The following is a 20,307-nucleotide window of genomic DNA, read 5'->3' on the forward strand; positions in this document are numbered from 1 at the left end:
ACATGTGGGCTCGCTCTCACACACACACACACAAACACACACACACACACACACACACACAGCATCATTAAGACTGCAGAAATTCACCTCTTTTAAAATCCTTAATAGAGTCTTTTTAACTTTGGAAGCAGGGCCTTCCAGAGAATTCAGTAGTGTGCTGATGTGACCCTTTGGACATGTCAGTAGAGGTGAATAACTTTTTGACAGCCTGTACAGCTTAAAAGACCACGGAAATTACATCTGCGCTACCCGCAACAGATTTCTGGGTCAAGCACTGGGAACGGTTAATCAAAACAGTCACATCTTGGATAGTGTATTTACAACTGCCAATCTAGAGCACTGTTTATTTTGTGTTATATGGTTGACATGTTCCCATGCATGCACATGATTTAACGCATACACAGGAGAGGAATACATCTGTGCACGTCACATAGTTGTTGAAGAGTACCAGTCTGAAGTAAAACGCGCCAATCTGTTAATTTGATAAATTTAAAAAAAAGAACACTCCTCCAAGCTGAGCTGAGTCAAGCTGATCAGACTGAGAAGAGAGCGGAGAGAGTTGCTGTTCTTCTGTTACAACATCTCACATTGTCCAGCTCGGACGTCAGTACTTTTTTAAATCACCTGCTTTATATGTAGCACCTCACTCTCGAAGGGCCTGGGCTAATCATATATTCTATACATATCAGGCAAAAGCAGTCCGTCTGCTCTGAACGCCTCACACTCTAGTCTCCTGGCTGTGCACTAAGCACTTACACACAATGAAGAACAGGGAGGATTAGGAGGCATTACAGAGAGCCTGGGAAGAAAAGTGATGAGAGTTTTAAAAAAAAACGACATTTCTCCCATCCACGGCACTGAAACACAGACAAAGAGACACTGAGGATGTAAGGAACTGAGGAACCTCAAAGAAGGTTCCAGAAAAAAAGTAAGGGAAAGGCTATGCCTGTAATGATGTCCACTCCCCTTCCCCTCTCACCAGAGGGAGAGAGAGAAAAAAAAGCCAGACTTGTTTTGTCTGCACTTTAAAGTGAAACCCTCTTGCTCTCCACACCAATAAGCAATGTCTGGGAAGTGTTTCCAGGGCTGTTCTTGGCCGTGAGGGCTTCTGCGCGTTTGCTGGAAAGAGGCACGGTTAGCCCGTGAAGGGCTGGGAAAAAAAAAAAAAAAAAACACATTGCGACAAGCACGCTGGAACTCCAGCACTCAGGCGTGAGGCCCCCCCGGAGAAGCAAAACAGCAACTGAACAACAAGGCAACAAGGACAAAAATGAAAAAAATAAATAAATAAATAAATAAAAAATAAACGTCCACCAGCGAGGGAAGGTCGTGGAGAGGGCTCTCCCTGGCTCCCTAATGGGGCGTTCCCGTAAGCGAAGTGTGCGACACGGGGATGACTCGATTAGGACTTACCGTCCGCCGAGCGCGGTGGCCCCAGAAAGCTGGCCTCTTACGGGACACATGCTCCACTGCACAGGTCATATTGATTTGAGAAAACGAGATGAAGAGAGGGAGAAAAATAGAACAAGAGGGAGAAGAGGATGGAGAAGGGGAAAAAAAAGACGAACACAGCATCCTTTCTTGTAAGGAATGGCAAGCGTGAACATGGACTCTGTCTACGACCTTGGATTCAGCCGACAGCATATAACCTTGTGTGTTCAACCGGGGATGGGAAAAGAGAAAATGAAAGAGAGGGGGAACAGAGAGCAAGAGAGAGATAGAGAGAGAGAGAGAAAGAGAGAGAGGGACACTCAGATGAGGAGAGGGGTGAGTAGAGGGATGGGTAATAGAATAGAGAAAGAGGAGAGGGTTCAGAAGTGCTTCAGGCCCAAGCATCCTTATTGTGTTCTGTAAACCACACAAGGAACGGGCTGAACTCCCTGACCCTAGCTTAAAGCTAAGACTAAATAAGTCAGATATCTGCGGTGATATCTGCGGTGCCTCTGAATCTGCAGCATGCTCCAGCCCAAGCCAATATTTCACAACAGATTTCCTGTCTGTGGTCACAAAATCCAAAGACGTGCATCCACACACGAAATACACGCGAGCAAAGTCTCTCTCTCCCTCTCTCCCTCCCTCTCTCTCTCACACACACACACACTTGCTACAACATATGCAATTAAGAAAAGCATATACACACACCTACACATAAGCATGCAGAACACACGCGTGATGCCTAAGGGATACACCTTGAATATGAAAGCGACTGGGCTATTCACACCCATTAGCGTTAAGTGGGGTGTGATGGGGCGTTGAGCGAGCGGTGAGCGGAGAGAGACACGCTTCTCTCAATGGCCCCTTTGTCTGCCTGGAGAGTCCCTGATCGCTCATCCAGAATCTATCAGCAGCCTCCTCCCCACCACCACCACCATCCTTCTTACACAGGAGATATCCTCTTAGTTCATTGGGATTTGGACAATTTCAAATGGACGTTTTAGTGGTCTGGAGAGCTAGCTGGCTGCCTGGCTGGCCGGCACTGACGCACTGTTACTGTAATCAGGATTGCGGGAGATACTAAGCGTTGCACAAGCGTCCATCTCGTGCTGATGAGCTTATGGAGGCTCAGTTCATTTTGGGGAAGAGGAGCACAATGACGCCATTCATCCTATCCAGGACATGACGGATCTCCCTGCAGTAATGACCCAAGGCAGGAGCCAAGATGTGCCTCCCTCCTCTCTCTGTGTGCTGGGTCAGAATTGTCCAACTGTCCAATGACCACCCCCCCCTCCCTTCACCCACTTCTCTCTCACTCTCTCTCTCCTTCTTCCATCTTTTGCTCACTCCATCCCTCCTCTTCATCTTTCACTCCTCTTTTCACCACTTCCTTTCTTCTTTTCTGTGACCACATCATCATCCCAGGCTTTTTTCCTACACAAACAAACGCGCACACACACACACACAAACAAACGTGCGCACACACACACAAAAACTTTCTCATTCTCCCGTATCTGCCCATCCCTGTTTCTCTCTTATTGTCTCACAACCCCCCCCCCCCCTTCAGCCTCTCTCCCAGTCAGGGCCAGGTCAATACCATTCATATTCAGTGAGCAGTCAGACCCAGAGAGAGTGCAGACAGAAACCACAAATGGGGTCCAGAGCGTCTCCTAGTCCAGACACACACACACACACACACACACACACACACACACACACACACACACACACACACACACACACACACACACACACACACACACACACACACACACACACACACACACACACACACACACACACACACACACACACACACACACACACACACACACACACACACACAGAGAGAGAGAGCAGAAAGGTACTCCGGTCCAGACGACCATGCTGCATAGCTGTATTTTTATCATGCTTTCGGTTCGGAGTGGCTGGCGCGCCACAGCTCCAATACTTTTAGATTTGGAGGAGTTTTTTATTGACCAGAATGCACTGCTGTAATCAGATTGGAAAACAAAACAAGGGGTAATTTAATAAAAATGGCACAAATGGCCTGCTGGACAGGAGAAACACACTCAGACACACACACACACACACAGACACGATCAAGAACTTGCCTGCAGGAAGCTCTTTCCGACAGTGAAATCTCAGGGCTGTGTGCAAGCGTGTATGGCTGTAAGTGTATGTGTGTGTGTGTGTGTGTGTGTGTGTGTGTGTGTGTGTGTGTGTGTGTGTCCTCACAAACAGCATCAGTATGCTGGCTGAGGCACATGGCTGCATTGGTATGCGGGACTCGCACATCTACAAGTTGCTGTACCAGGCGATACTAACCATCAGAGGATATGGATGATATTGTGGCTATTGTAAGCGCTCATCTCGGCAACGCCTCAATGGCAACGAGAGGCAGGAGGGAGCGATGCGGCGGGAATATAAAAAGCCACCACACCCCCCACCTGCGGCCCCAGAGTAATGACTGGGTGACTGAATAGCACTCCAGGCTCCGAACGGATTCACTAAAGCCTGGGACACTCCCAGCAGCACAGGAGAACGTTCTAGAAGCGCAGAGCAAGTGCGAGTGGTATCGCAGTGAACATGTCCGACGTGGCCTTGACAGACTGACACACCTGGGTCAATAATATAATGCGAAAGTGTTGGTTGTGTGTGTGTGTGTAAAATCGTGGACAGTTAAAAGGAGAATATTTGGTTTTGTTACAAAATGTACAAATACACATGCAGCAGGCAAGAATAGTACTCTAAATGAGAAATAAACAACAAACAAATAAACTAATTACAAATAAATAACAAACAATTCCTAAAAAAAACTCTGTGTGATCATTGCCACCAAACAGCCACAGCCCCAGAGCGGTATAAATCTGGCTTCTTGGCCAGCGCTCAAGTTAAAAATAGTTCAACTTTTTTTTTTAAGTATATTTTTGGGCCTTCTGCCTTTATTCAGATAGAACAGTGAGGAATGACAGGAAGTGAGAGAGAGAAAGAGATGGGGTGGGATCAGGAAGTGACCGCAGCTCGGATTTGAACTAGGGTCCCCATGTGCACTAGGACCCAGATGTGGTACGGAGGGAGGCTTGCACCACAGTGCCCTAAAAATAGTTGTTTTTGTTTTTGTTTTCAACAACGGCTCTTTGCCTAGCTACCTGCCTTAGTTAGCTAAGTAGAACACATCATAGCAACAACATGTACTCAATCAAGTTCCATTTCACATCTTTTTTTAACTCTCAGTATAAGACTACGCATATGACACCTCTACGAATAACACTAATTTCCTGTGTATAAGCGGCAGGACAGTGTTTTAGGCAAGTAAAAAAAAAAAAAAAAAAACATATTAATACCATATTATCTGCCCCCCTGTATTAACCTCATAGCTGAAGAAATTTTGCAAATCAATGTATAAACTGCGGCTAATAGTTGGAAATTTCGGTACATTGCATATTATACAGCATGATGCAGACCATGAACACACAATCCACAGCCATGTACGCTGAAGCAGACACAGCTATGCAGCTCATTATACAGCCTGGGCTGACATCTCCTTCATTAGGTCTGCCAGGCAAGGGAAGGATTCCATTCCTTGCAGCCTAGTTTGACTCAGGCTGCATCTGGCCTTCAAAACCAGCTCTTCAGTATGAGTGTGTGTGTGTGTGTGTGTGTGTGTGTGTGTGTGTGTGTGTGTGTGTGTGTGTGTGTGTGTGTGTGAGTGTGAGTGTGAGTGTGTGAGTGTGTGTGTGTGTATGCGTGAGCGTGTGTGTACACATCACAAAAGGGTCAAAGGAACTCGTATATATTACATGGGCTGACTGATTACTGGAGCCCATTTCAAATACATTTTGGACTTTTCAATTATGTTTCCATCTGCAGCAGCCATCGGAAAATCTACTTCATGGTTTGAAGAGTACAAGCTTTCACCATGCCACACACCTCAAGAATTGACTGATGTCAAAAAGGATCATTGTTAGTCTGTAAATTAGTGATGTGAGTGTCTGTGGAGTTTTGGGTGAGATTTCAGGTGATGGCATACGGCTACATTACTTCATGATGGAGTGGAATATTTTCAGCATGTTTTTGTGTGTGTGTGTGTGTGTGTGTGTGTGTGGGAGAGTGTGTGTGTGTGTGAGTATGTGTGGTGTGTGTGTGTGTGTGTGTGTGTGTGTGTGTGTGTGTGTGTGTGTGTGTGTGTGTGTGTGTGTGTGTGTAAGCTGGGTGATGGATTAAGTGCTGTGATGGCGTCCCTGGTGATGGTACCTTGCCATGTTGGCCGATCCTCTCGTAGCAGATGACAGCATCCTCCCACATCTCCAGCTTCTCGTAGATGAGAAGCGCTGAGCTGGTGCAACCCAGATCTGTCAACAGACTGGCCAGCTGTCTCTACACAGACAGAGAGAGAGAGAGAGAGAGAGGAGGGAGGGGTGGAGGGGGAGAGAGAGGAGAAGGGGAGAGATAGAGAGAGAGAGAGAGAATGGGATGGAGACAAGAGACAGAAAGAGAAAAAAAAAACAATGGAATAAAGTTAGTCAGGTGAAGGAAAAGGGAACGCAAGAGAGAACTTTAGATGAGGAGCGGAAGAGTGATTATACAGTTTAAAGATCCCACATGCACACAGCCTTTCATAGCACATTTATAAAGAAACATAGCCACATATCAGCCATTTCACAAACACCAGTCAGTACCCATGACCAGGCCTGACCATCACTCACTGGGACGGACACACACACACACACACCCCACATCAGAGCATCTGTGCTGTGACCTCCCACTCAGGCCATCTCACCCACCCACCCTGGCAGGTTTACATTGGCACTTGGACCAGTCCCCCCCCCCCCCCCCCCATCACATAACCCACGCCCTGGGCACAACCTCCCCCTGGCCTACTGCAGCGGTACCTGGGCAGCGAGCTCCATCAATGGGCCCCTTTTATAACCAACCAGGGGGCCCTGGACCACACGCATCAGCACACACACACACACACACACACACACACACACACACACACACACACACACACACACACACACACCTTTGACATTTCACTGGGGTCTGGAGGAGTAATGGTCCTTATCAAATTCATAAAAATCCAAATGGCCTGTCCTGTGCTGGTGTGATGTGCAAGGGAGTGAGGTTTCCTCTGGACGGATGTGGGGTGTGTTTGTGTGTATGTGTGTGTGTCTGGGCGTGATTGAGGGGGCATGCGGGGGCTGTGTAGGGTTTTTATAGTGTTTAGACTGAAGATCTCATCTCTTCTCATGCCTCAAACACACACGCACACACACACACACACACACCTGCCTGCACACACACACACACACACACACACACACACACACACACACACACACACACACACGCACACGCACACGCACACACACGCACACGCACACACACACACACCTGCCTGCACACACACACACACACACACACACACACACACAGCATGTGGGAGAACAGAGGGGAGGGGTTGCAGGGTATGCTTTGCCAGCTGACATATACATTAACGTGTGTGTATGAGAGGGAGAGAGTATGTGTGTGTGTGTGTGTGTGTGTGTGTGTGTGTGTGTGTGTATGACAGAGAGTGAGTGAGAGAGAGAGAGAGATAAAGAGGGGAAAGAAAGAGAGAAAAAGGAGGGGAAGACTGATCTCTTGATGCTTCAGAAAATCCTACTCTATATGCATATCTCTTTTTATATATTTTAATCAGTTTCACGCTTCACAGCAGATTCAAATCTCTCGCTGACATTTCTGTTGTGACATAATTATCAAACAGATGCAAGACATGTGTGACATTTAACATCTTCTACATTAAAAAAATAAAAAAAAATAAACAAAAATACCCCTGACAACATTACCACACCAATCCACAATAAAGAGCCGACAGCAGTAGAATGCTCACAGGCACAAGTGACACCATGCTCACGTTGTAGTCAACAGCCCTTACTTAGCAGAGGTCAGTGAATTCCAATAAGCCAAACTACTAGGCACGACGGCAGGGCAGATTTGCATAGCCCCCCCTTTGGAAGGAAACAGCTCATCGTCTGAGTAAATCCTTCGATTCCACTCAATCTCTCGTTGACCTTCCTGTCGACCCTTCCCTGCCTACCTACGCAGCTCTCTCCTCCTAACAGACCCCTCCCACCCCCTGCCACCCCACCCCTAAGGAGGCGACATATCACGTCCCAGATGGCTGACGGGAGGCCATGAATCCTAATTTATTCCCTGCCGTCAACAGCCCGCGCCATGTGATCCGCAAGGTACAGCAGCCAGAACGTGACAACCAAGGCAAATGACAAGCTGAGAGGAGTGGAGTGGAGTAGAGTGGAGAGGAGCGGAGAGGAGATGAGAGGAGAGGAGAGGAGGTGAGAGGAGCGGAGAGGAGCAGGGAGGAGAGGAGAGGAGATAAGAGGAGAGGAGGTAAGAGGAGAGGAGGTGAGAGGAGAGGGAGCTGAGAGCACATAGTCTTCTCCCCTTCCCATTCTCACCCCCTCATCCTCATCTTTCCTCTCCAGTTCAGAATAACTCCTTCCAAATCCCCCCACACCTCTACTAGGATGCCATGCCATCTCATATTAATATGTGAATAAGGGAAGGATTTATGTCATTCTTTGTGTAAAGCTTACACACATAAGCAATCACTTCAATCAACGATGAAATACGCATGCACACACAAACACACACGCACTCTCTCGCTCTCTTTTTCACAACGCGCGCGCACACACACACACACACACACACACACAAGCACGCTGGTTGCATGCAGGGCACGCCTGTTCCCTCGCTCAAATGCATCACTGGAGTGCTCGTCCCTCTCCCTGCCCAGGCAGCGCTTTCAATTCCTCAGGCGGCAATAGGGTGCCTTCAATTCCAGCTTTATTGCTGTTCACCGTTATTACATGGAGCCTAGGCGGTGTCGTCTGCACCACTGATCCCCCTCCCTCTCCCTCTCACTCCCCTCTCTCTCTCTCCTTTCATCTCTTCATTCCTTCTCCTCCTCCTCCTCCCTCGCGCCATCCGAGCCCTTTCTTTGTCCTCTGTCCCTGCTCCATCTGTTTGTATTACTGTGTGAATGTCCCCATCATCTTGGAGGGAGTCCTCTTTTCACAGACCTTTTGTATTTTCCGAAGCTCTGTCGCCGTCTTTCTGTACCATCTATCTCGGCTTCCTTGTTCGTTCCAAATGTGTTGCCATGTTATTTTCCGTCGGCTTCCTGATATTGTCACGTTACTGCGCGTGCATGTCACTGTACTCCGCAAAAAAACACAAGACATTTCCCCTCACTTTTACTCCTACATCCTTTCTCCTTCCGTGACCCACCCACCCACCCTCTCTTTTCTCTCTCTCTCTCTCTCTCTCTCTCGCTCTTTGATTCATTCTGTCTCTCATTTGCTCACAAATTACCACATGCTCACAAACACACACACCCACACACAATACACAGCCATATTCTGCCAGAGATAAAAAAAACACCTAATATGCCCTCAGGGCAGCTACTGGGTCTTGTCCACTCTGAAATGAGAACTGTCCCCAGCATGCCCTGTTTGGCTGTGGAGCGGCTGGCATGTGATAGAGAGAGGGGGGGGGGGGGTACTTGGAACACCAGCAATCAACATTAACGCTCGCTGGAGCTGAGCATCCAGAATAGATCATCGGTCTAAAGAGCTGTGTAATTCCAAAATCACAGGAGCCGCGGCCGCGACACACACACAAAAGGTCAGTCCAACATTCCAGAGGCCAGGGACTCTGCTGTGAGAAATGATCCAAAGAAGAGTTCAGCTTTGTTAAGCCAGAGACACACAACATCCAACACTTCAGGGGACTAGAAGGAGGGGGATGTAGTGGAACAAACAGAGTCTGTGTGACACCATGTTGTGTTGTCGACCACAAGGTCCAGCCCTGCACCTGGCACCTGCACAGTCATTTTTAATGTTTTTACGGACTCTGTTAGTCTTAACTTCAGTATCGGAACGTCACATATTACGAACCGTCCCGTATGTCCAACCTCTTACGTGTATGTGTCACTTAATATTCATTTCTATACAAACCAAGACGGCAGATTCCTAAAGAAACGCAAGCTCCCACACCATAAGTGTATCTAAATTAGCTATGTACCAAAAATTACATTTTACCGTGACTCGAAGAGCTGTAAACAGTCTTGTAAGGCTGCGTGTACAAATCCGCTTGGAGCTCCAGTGGAATTTTGAATTGCGACGAGAATTCTCAGGCTAACTGCTGATGTGCAGTGAAAAGGTTGGGAATATGCACCTACCAGCCCAGCAATAAACTTCGAGCGTGGTACATAAAATCGGATATTTCAGGCAGTAAAAGCCCCGGTAAGAACCAAACTAGATTTTGTTCAAATCTACACACCTATGGCTACTGAAAAATGTAAGGTTCATTAATCAAATGTTATTAAAGTATTAAAAAAACATAGTTGTTTTAGAATTTTCAAACGAAATGGTTGGTAATTAGTATGTTTACGATACGTGTGTGTGGAATGTGTGTGTGTTCTCTCCCGATAGGAAGTGGCCACAGCTTGGGAGTGTGAGCAGGGACAGCGTACCTGGAAGCTCCAGCGTGGAGGGGCTGGACAGCAGTAGAACACCTTCAGTCGCTCGTTAACGGGACAGGCCTTCTCCTCGAAGTAGTCCACAATGGTCTGGAGGAACAGAAAGTGCAAACAAAAGAAAAATGAAGTCATTCCATGTGTGTTTCTGTGTGTGTGTGTGTGTGTGTGTGTGTGTGTGTGTGTGTGTGTGTGTGTGTGTAGGGGGGGGGAGGTGTTAAGGGTTATTTACATGCTTTGGACAGCTCTCTCTTAATCCATCAAGCATGGAGACTGGTCATAAGTATCCAGTGAGCGGGGGGAACAATAAACATACTCATTATGGAGGTATACTTCATTGTTTACTGCCAGTGTGAGGGAGGCGGGAGGGCGGGGGGCTGGGAGCGGTTCACTCGCCACTCGGGCGGAAAATGAAAGCGTATTGTGTTAATTGATTAATTGATCGAGCTCATGACATTTTATAGCTTCAGCCTGGGATCAATGGTAATGGCATCCCTTTTGTTTCAGTACCACTGAAGGCTGTGCACATGCCAGTATGTGTGTGTGTGTGTGTGTGTGTGTGCGCCCGCAAGCGTGTGCGCGAACGATCGTGAGCGTGTGTGAGCGTGTGTGTGCGTGTGTGTGCGTGTGTGTGCGTGCGCATGTGCATATGCATGAGTGTGGGCATGTATGAGTGTGTGCATGTATGTGTGTGTGGTGCGCTATGTTGGAAATCACACCTCGGTTTCTTTCTTAAAGAAAAGTTAGTGCCAGAAGGGAGGAGAAGGAGGCAGGCTGAGTTGGTTTGAAAAAAGAGGACATTATTTCTGTGACATTAGCATAGTGCTTGATTTAACGACTGTGCACATTTGCCACAAACAAAACCTCCCCTGCAGCCACCCCCCGTCCAAACAAGAGGCCTCATTAAGATTAAAATGCATTCCTTCTTGATCCACAACAACCGACAGCCAAGCCATTACAAGGGGGACTGAATGCTCCCCGAATGGGCGCGGCAAATACATAAACAACGCAGTTTTTCAACAACAGCCGTGTGAAATGACGGAGCAGCTGAGTCCCCGACCCAACGGCTGCAAGGCCTCTCCCTGCACTCTCCTCTCTACTCGCCTAATGGCAGTCTGCTCGGCCAGAGCGGCCTCTTGCTTTATTAGCCCTACAGCGGCCACGGACCAGAACCAATCTCGTTGGGTCGTCTGGGCGGACATATTTGTAAATGGCTCTAATTGGAGTTAACTCCGAGTGATATTTTTACAATAATGGAGGGCGGTGGCAGTGGGGTAGTGGTGGGGGGGGGGGGGTTGGGGCATTTGTGCGGTTTCTAAAATTGTGGAGATGATCCCACGGCTCATAAGATGCGCAGCCACACGCCCCTCGGCCAAGAGAACGGCACCGGCAGCCATCAGTCAGGAGCAACCCACAGAGCAGGGGCAGCCACCACGAGAACCGTAATGAGATCACGGGAGAGGGGGAGGAGAGAGAAAGAGAGAGGTAGGGAGGCAGACAGAGGGATGACAAGAAAGAGGGAGAGGTGTATGAGAGAGAGAGAGAGAGAGAGAGAGAGAGAGAGAGAGAGAGAGAGATAAAAAGATGGAGAGAGAGTGTGCAGGACAAAGCATTTAATTAAACAGACCAATGGTGGGGATATGGTCAGGCACAGGGTCCAGGAAATGAGGGAGAAATTGGGCGTGAGGGCGACAGCGTGAAGGGAGGGAGAGAGAGAGATGGAGAGGAAGAGAGAGGGAAGGAGAGGGAGTAAGGGAAAGATAAGATTAAAGAGGTGAGTGAGAGGAAAGTGTGAGAGACGAGACAAGATTACAGATGATGCTAACACTCTCAGTATGTGGCCTACACCATACTATACATACACACACCAAAGAAGCACATATAAACACACTTACTCACAAACACACATACTTACACACACACACACACAAATACACAAGCACATACAAACACACACTTTCACTCATGCTCTCAATTAGGGAATGCTTATAAGTAATTTATAGATATTGTATAAATCATAAATAACTTCCTTATTAGCCTAATGAGCAACTTGTCATCTATTATTCATGCAAACCCAATTAAAACCAGTCTTGGACCTGCACATCAATAAACTGCTGAAAACGTTCAGTAATGGAATGGAATGTTAACAAATTAGGTATTTACACCATTATAGCAATTAATCACTCATTTAAAGGCTTTGACAGGTCCCAGAACAAATTATCAGAGCAAAACTGTTCAATGCCAACTGCAACTGGAGAAAATAGTTTATGTGCTATTGCTATTGTTTTTGACATACACTGCATTTAATTCCACCTTGGTCCCTGTTTGTGAGAGACAAAAATTCAAAACAGCTTTGGATTGTGTAATGTTCAGACATTGGAGGCTATAAAGAGACAATCTTTCCATCCAACACTAGTGTGCGACATGCAGGTGATAAACAGTTTCATAACAAGCAATCAGCCAAGCATGCCATGTAAAGTGAAAAGCACCCCTGAAACGGCATACTCCCAAGAAACGGCATCGATACCAATTCAAAAAAACACACTAAATTGACTACTTCAATTTAAAGGATGCAGGCTCTCTGATGGTGATTTGGAGATCTTGGCTATTCAGGTTTTCAAGTTCAAGGCCTCTGATTTTCGAAGAACAATTGGAGGCTCCTTTGTTTTTTGAAAGGTGCTTTTGAAAATGCTTGAGCTTCCATTTTCAGTTTTTTTTGTTGCAGAAAACTATCAGTGAATTCTTGAGACAAGATTTCAATACACAGAGAAAGACTTCTCTCCACAATTGGTTGCTCTCCCGACTGCACAGGAATAACAATGAACTGAGCTAACGCTATCTGTGTGAGATAGGCTACGAGGAAGAGAGAGAGCCACTGGAAGACAAAGCCCATCTCACACACACACATACACCCACAAACACGTACACACGCACGCACGCGCACACACACACACGCACACACACCCACACATCATTCTGTCACACATACACACACACACACACACACACATCATTCTGTCAGCTTTTTTGGAATCTGGTTTAGGCTAAGACAGACACGTAATCATCAGGGTGACTTCATCTGACAATCACTCTGCAAGTCACCAGGAGAGCTTGACGCCTTGACAGTTGTGCACCACTACGTCAGGGCCCCTTTCAGCACACGAGGAGAGGCATTCATACCCCTCATGGTCTTTTAAAATAGCCCCTGGTTTGGGTGACGATTATGGAGATTTCGAGCAATGGCTCTAGTTTTCCAAAGTTACTGATTAAAGTTCTTTTTCTTTGTCTCTGTTCCACCCACTCCAAATTATATTGCCTCTTCATATTATTACATACTCCATGGTGATGAATGAAAAACAATACAGCGCGGATGTAATTTGCTTTATGACGCTACTAAATCACTGCATGGGCAGAGTAACCGCAGTGCCACTGTTGCCTTTGACAGAAACGATGCCTTTCCAATGGTATAAAATAGGAGGGGGGGGGGTGCTTTATTTCCATTGACAACCACTGTGCCAGCGACCGTGAAGTTCCTTGACTTCTAAGGAGTTTCGAATGTTTCTGTGGACAAGGCGTAGGAGGTAGAAGTTTGAGGCAAGCATCAGGATTATCTGCCAATTAAATTTCTGCTTGCCATTCCTTGGGGCTCATTGTAGGCATATGGCAAAAAATGAATCTTTTCAAATAACAGACTGAGGGCCAGATATACATACATTTGCGAACGTAGCATTATCAGCACCATGGCCAACCCAAAGAAACCCCATGCTATGACACTTATTTTAACATAGTATTTATCAAACCTGCAGTTCATGGGGTAAACAGCGCCTTTCTCCGCCCCCCCCACCGCAATTTACGAACATTAACAACTGAACAACATACTTCAATTACAAGCGCAGTTGAATGAAGTTAACTGATGACAACATTAAAAGGAATCAAACGTTTAGCGATCATGAAATAATACAATGCATGATGTCAACAAGCAGGAAGATAATGAAGAGCAGTAGTTCTACTCAAACTACTTGTGCACATAGGCTATGGAAGATTGGTCAATTCTAGCAAGTAGGAAAGATTAAGTAGAGTTAAGTTTAAGTTAAACTCCCACTTTCCCCTGACCCTCCTATGAATGCATATACATGAGACGGAAAAGCGCAATTTGACATTCTCAGCTCCCGCAACAGGCAGTCTGCACTTTTACCTCAGTGTGCGGCCTGTTTTTATATACCTCACCATTTTTTTACACGCACGTTGCGAAACAAATGCGCCTGAGGTTGGCGCAAAAGCGTTAGTACATCTGGCCCTGAGACTCCAATCCTCCTGACTGGAGGTTCGCTACCAAATGCCCTGGGTGTCTTAGCAAGCTATGTTTTTAAATGTAAGAGTGAACAGCCAACAGTATAATTAGCCAACAGTCCAATGTGTTGTCTTACAAGGGGCCTGACACATGTCAAGTATTTCTGAAATCCCCATTCAAATTCTATTTCAAATTTTAAAAAGTCAAAAAAAAAAACTATGGTATTTTTCCAACATACACACAAAGCAGGACACATTCCTTGTGTTGCTTTTATGATTGCCCAAAAAAGGAAGTCAGAGATCAACTGCACATAAATCAACAATTTTGATCATTAAGTTAAATTCTTTAAATTAATAACTGAACATGAACAATATATATTTAATTCCTCAGAAACGTGAGTAGCTGTATTTTCTAGTTATCTTACAGAAAAATTCTGCTTTACATGCAATAACTACTTTAGGAACTTTTGAGAGAATTCATTTGTGGTTTTCTATTTGATTACTGAATGTGGCCATAATGGCTTTACGCAGCAAGAAAAGACATTAAGGAGAAGAGTGGAAACAAAAAAAAAACTGAAAAGAAAAACCAAAAGATGGCTAGAGGAGCCTCTTTGTCAGAGCACCTGGATTTCTTGTTTAATCAGTCTTCAGGTTGTTTAAATCCATATGGAGTACTAAAGCTGCCATACTCCATTTCAGGGACGTTATTGATTGAACTCAGAAATTGCATTTGAAGTTATAAAGAAATCGGCTTCATCGCCTGCGTGCTTCGACTCATAATGGCGATGCGAGAAGGTCTGTCAATACCAGAGGACTCATAAAGTGGGGGGATATGAGGGGTGTCCTGAGTTTGCATGAAATAGAATCCAGCGATCATCTCTCTCATAATCCTGCAGTCACTTTAGCGATTAGGTGGCAAATGTTGTATTGAGGCTTAATGGCAGAGACACTATAATAGTTCATGTGTTAGCAGATATGGAGGGGAAAGCCATTTTAATTTAGGCATAATTATTTGCCAGATTCAAATTCATAATGAAATAAACACAGAGGTTAAGCTGAACTGCAGCAGTGATGTGATGATATGAGGGATTTGATGAAAAACACCACAGAAGACTTAATGCAGTGACAAAACATTATGTAAATTGGTTAATTATATGGATTTCAATGCATACAAACAGCAACATCCATTCAGGGTGATAAGAGTTTGTGACGCACCAAATACTCCAACACAATTCACCACTTTGTGAGGAAATGTTTAAAAACAAGCAAGCAACTGTCACCCCTACTCATCACAATTTCCTTGCGGAACATTCTACACTATTCTGGGGACAGTGCCACTGACAAGCTGTGTCACAGTTGGAGAGAATTTGAAAATCGTTTTCTCCCAATACTGAGACCGAACTAATAATTACAGTACCTAAATAGATAGCAAAGCAGGAGTATCTGATGTAACTACTTTCCTGACCTCCAAACCCTTCTGACATGGATGACATTAACACTCCAACTTCTGCCAGTTGTGTGTTCTAAATGTCTGCTGGAGACTCTCCAGGCAAGTCAAAAATGAGGAAGTGTTCCACAGTCAGAGGAAGACTGACAGAACAAACATTCCATACTGATGCGCAGAGTCCATTCCAATGCTGGTACAAAGCCCAAGATGGAGGCATGACGTAAGCCTGATAGACACAGACCAAACACAACATCATGGGGAGAAGATAACATCAAAAGACTTCAGCAGCACGCAGACAGAAATGTAACTTTGTGGAAAAGCTGAGGCTTTGATGCTCACAGCACAGCCCAATGTTCCATTTTAATGTGGCCATTAATCATCCATTAAATCCTATGGAAACACCACGTAGCAGCTGTTCAGACGGTCCCAGTGGAGGCAGGCTTCATAGATGCTGTGACCAGAAGTCAACTCTCCAAACACCAGAATGATAAGTCAAAGCCAGGCCCATTCTTGTGCCTGACTGAGTGTCTTAAGTAGTTAGGTGGTGAGGCAATCTTGAAAGTTACAGACACTGCTATGTTTATTCATCATGCACTTGGCTAGCTCGCTAAGTGCGGAGCATTTTTCACTGCTAAGATTACATCTAAAGGGATTATGCTCCTCATTAGTGTTTTTGATCTGTCAGTTCCAGTCGATACTTGAGTGCCATAAAAAGTGCATGTTAGTCAGCAATGTCATTTTGTTCTTATTTGTTTTTATTGAAGATCTTCCCACTTACCTACTTGACCATGTCTACAAAACAAGGTAATCTAGATCTTTCTTATCTTTCTTAATACCTACAATAAATGATTATGTTCTTTTGCATAGCATAACAGCTTTATCGGATACCAGGAAGACAATATTAAAATCGACAAATGGCAACCCCTGTCATTGCTTATATGAAAGGGCCGTAGTTTTCATGCGCTTATATGCAAGACAAATCTGTGGACAACATACACTGTGCAAAGAATGGATAGCCTTCTGAAGATGAAGTGGTGGTATCAGTAAAATATTGAGGAGAGCAGCCAACCTCATTCCATTTAACTGTGCGAAACATGCAATCTGGAACTAATAGGGTCACAAATATTCCATGCTTGTATCGCAGGGCTTGATGATTATGGTGAGATACAAACAACACAGCACAGGCTAGTCTCTCAGGGCTTCTTTCTCAGTGTTTCTGGAAGCTTCTTTCTCAGAACTTTGTGGCTCGTTGTGCGTCTCACAAGGGAGGAGGTACCGGTTTCATCATTCCTGCCATGACATGAAATAACTGCTCACAGGACATGTTCCCTGTTCTCGCTCCTTTCCCCTCCCCTCCGGCTGCCTCTCAGCCGCCAGGAACATTAGAAGTCAAAACACGACGGCACTAGGAGGAGGAGAGAGAAAAACAATGTGAAATCAAAAAGGGAAAACTTTTCTTTCCTCGCTCAATCTTTTTGGGGCCTGGCTCTCGTTTGTCGCCTGTCAATCCATCAGGCATCCCGACCGTCTCCAGGGATGCTGTGCCGAGGGAAATGTGTTGGTGATGGAGGCTGTCAGGTTCACTTGGGGTTTGAAGCAGGATGGGCAACAGCCCATGGTGTCAGAAGTGGGATCAGTTAAGGCCTGATGTCTCTCTGTCTTATGCTGTTTCTGCAAACCCTACCCCCCCTTTGGGTGACGTTAGCCTCCCTTGGATCTCCCCCAGGAGCGAAGCCACGAGTCATGCCAACAGCTATCACATCAGCCCTCGAGGGTGGGCACTCTTCAGCTGATGACACAGAACCAACCCACATCCCCCCACCCCAACCATCACCACCACAACCCCATTCCTACCATCCCTTTCCCCACAGTGCTATCTGTCAAATCTGTTTTGTGATAGATAAGCAAGTTCTCCTCTGTGCAAACATCTCAGAGATAGAGAGAACAGACAGCAAAAAAGCAAAAGAATTGGAAACAGACATAGATTCCCTCATCTTGTATGTCAAGAAAAGACGGATGAATCTGGTTAGCTTAGAATCCTCATCTTTCAAGCACCAACTCCCATTCCTGAGCCTCCTTTCCCCTATCCAGCCCCCCCCCCCAGATTTGTCTTCTTACCCAGCGTACGACCCAACGTAAGTCCCGACCCCAGACATGTGACTCTGACCTGGTCTGTCTGGAGCTGACGGCTCGGCTGAACACCTGCACCCCTGATCCTGTGATGGTGAGGCGGCGTGCACATGGGGTGATGTCATCCTTGCACAGTGTGAAGTAACTCAAGAAGGAAACCAGACATGACTCCCAGACCCCTCTCTCTTCTCACACACACACACACACGCAGACATGAACTGTGCTTGCATGCAAGCTCTTCTAAAGGCGCAGGATCCATGAGGGTAGTGAATGTTTGTCGTCATTCCCGCTGCTTTTTTAAAAAATTCCTGTTGTAGGGGCCCAGTATCAGCATCCCAAACTCACTCAAGATGATGCTAGCATACCTTGGAATCAGAGATGTCCGTCTTAACAACCGAAACCCAGTCATCCCACACACCATGCCTCGCCACAACCCACTCCACTATCATACCACCAACTCTACCACCACAACCCATGATCACACCACGCCATCATGCTTCATGGCAATCAAGAGCTCTCTGTCTCCCCACTGACTATTTAACATGTTTGCTGAACATGTTAAATCAGGTGCAAACGCGCCCGACAGAGGTCCAATAGTGTGGGACACTGAACTGGACCGTAGACCCTCACCTTCCAGCTTGATGTTAGCTAACAGCCGGCCTAGCGTTGCCTTGTCTTAAGAACCCTACATTTACTTATTATTTTAATCCTACACCAGGAATAAACCGTCAAATCACAGTCACCATGTCACTCAGGCCAATGCCTCAAATGATTCAACTTAAGGTCACTGTGCAAAACATTTGCTCCCATCCTTTTGCCTGACCTCTCAAAGTTGAGCATAACTCAACTCTCTGTGTTTCTGCCAATCATTCCCAGTGTGTTGCAAGGGACATTACCCATGCACTGGTCTATCATTACACCGTAAAACTTGAAACGGCACAACCTAACATCGCTATTGATGGATTTACGTACCACTGCCCTTTCAGTACTGCACCCTTGAGGAAAGCCAAAGCCACACTCTTTATTCTCCCTCCCCTCTGCAAATGTAGTGCACTTCAGCACATTGCTCCTATTCCCAAACACTCTCCACCCCCCACGTCCCCTTCCACCGCCCTCTTGCCTCGATCTCACTTCCAGTATCCGATGACTGCTTGCTCTCCGGCCGGAGGAAACTCTGCTTCCCATGTTATCAGAGAGAACAGCAGGGGCTGGGGATTCCCAGGTTGCCAGTTCCTCACTAAATCACGCCATCCAGAGGCTTTAACAACCTGCTCTTTCCTCTCGGTGGAGCGGGGCGAACACTCAAGACACCCATGAACAAATATCCTGTCCAGGGAGCAGGAAGCTATAAGCTACCCTCTGTGTGTTCTCTTGTGTTTGTTTCACTCTTTCCTCTTCCCCTGCTTTCTCAGGATGATGAGTTTTTCTTTGCGTGTGTCGCCAAAACACGTCTTGTTCCAGACTGGAGAACCGTTTGGGGCTGCCACGGAATTGGTGGGAGGTCAAGAGAGATGTCTCAGAGCTGGTGCCAGTATTGAGCTACTGTCTGTGTCTGTGTGTGTCTGTCTGTGTGTGTGTGTGTGTGTGTGTGTGTGTGTGTGTCTGTGTGTGTGTCTGTGTCGTAAAATGAGCTTTACCTGTGTTTGCGTCATGGCTCGTTCCACACGGCGTGAGCTCCCCCTCTCCAATTTGGTCCTTAGACTCAGGGCAGTCACCTCCACCGCCCAGAACTTTGGCTGAGACAGCAAACACTGCAAAGCAAGTTGCAGAAAGGTTGGTTAAATGTAACCCTAGGCACATCTAAAGTTATAAGTAAATTTTTATTTTAAACTGCATCAACTCTTTTCCATTTTTGGATATTTGGAATTTGGAAAAAACACACACATGAAAGGTATTAAGAAAAAGGAAGACACATCAAATACATGCCAAAATTCAAAAAGAAAAATCTCTGAGTATTTGTAACAAAAACACAACAAAACCTTTCACAAAATGTTTAACAACATTTTTTAAAAAACCAAAGAAAGGAAAATAGCATACAGTGACATCGACTGATCAAGGGTCCATTTGGACAGTCAGTCAGTCCGTCAGTCAGTCAGTCATATATGGAGAAACTAAAGCTCCCATGTGGGCCAACTAGCCATCAGCGTACGTATACACATCACACACATCCTGACGTCTTTCACAGGGTTACTGAATGGGGGCGTGACGCATGTCCAAAAACAACATGAAGTGAACTATCCTGTCCTCTTATACGCTTTTTTTCAGCAGATGATGGCAGTACTATTATTGATGCTGTCATAACAGTAGATTGGTCGAGGCCAAAAAACAGTCATAAAGGTCTGAAGGGCTTTTGCATTAAAACTTTCCATGACTTTATTACAAGGAACATGCCTGGAAGGCATAATATCAAAGTCCCTGAAAGAGCAATTCTAGCACACCG

At 46.0% G+C, this 20,307-nt stretch overlaps 1 protein-coding gene across 1 annotated transcript in view; it reads right to left on the reverse strand.

The window, feature by feature from the left end:
- ttc27 (tetratricopeptide repeat domain 27) overlaps nucleotides 1-20,307 on the reverse strand; it is a 120,110-nt gene that overhangs the window by 24,110 nt on the left and 75,693 nt on the right. The window contains exons 10-12 of the mRNA XM_076285651.1: nucleotides 19,505-19,618; nucleotides 9,998-10,093; nucleotides 5,692-5,814 (exon numbers count right to left, since the gene is read on the reverse strand). Coding sequence (XP_076141766.1) covers nucleotides 5,692-5,814; nucleotides 9,998-10,093; nucleotides 19,505-19,618 — 333 coding nt within the window. The remainder of the gene's footprint in view (nucleotides 1-5,691; nucleotides 5,815-9,997; nucleotides 10,094-19,504; nucleotides 19,619-20,307) is intronic.

The sequence above is a fragment of the Alosa pseudoharengus genome, unplaced genomic scaffold (assembly GCF_046254945.1).
Source record: "Alosa pseudoharengus isolate Yale_2024_CS ecotype anadromous, Long Island Sound unplaced genomic scaffold, YU_APseudo_1.1 YU_APseudo_1.1_scf_15, whole genome shotgun sequence".
Lineage (NCBI taxonomy): Eukaryota > Metazoa > Chordata > Actinopteri > Clupeiformes > Clupeidae > Alosa > Alosa pseudoharengus.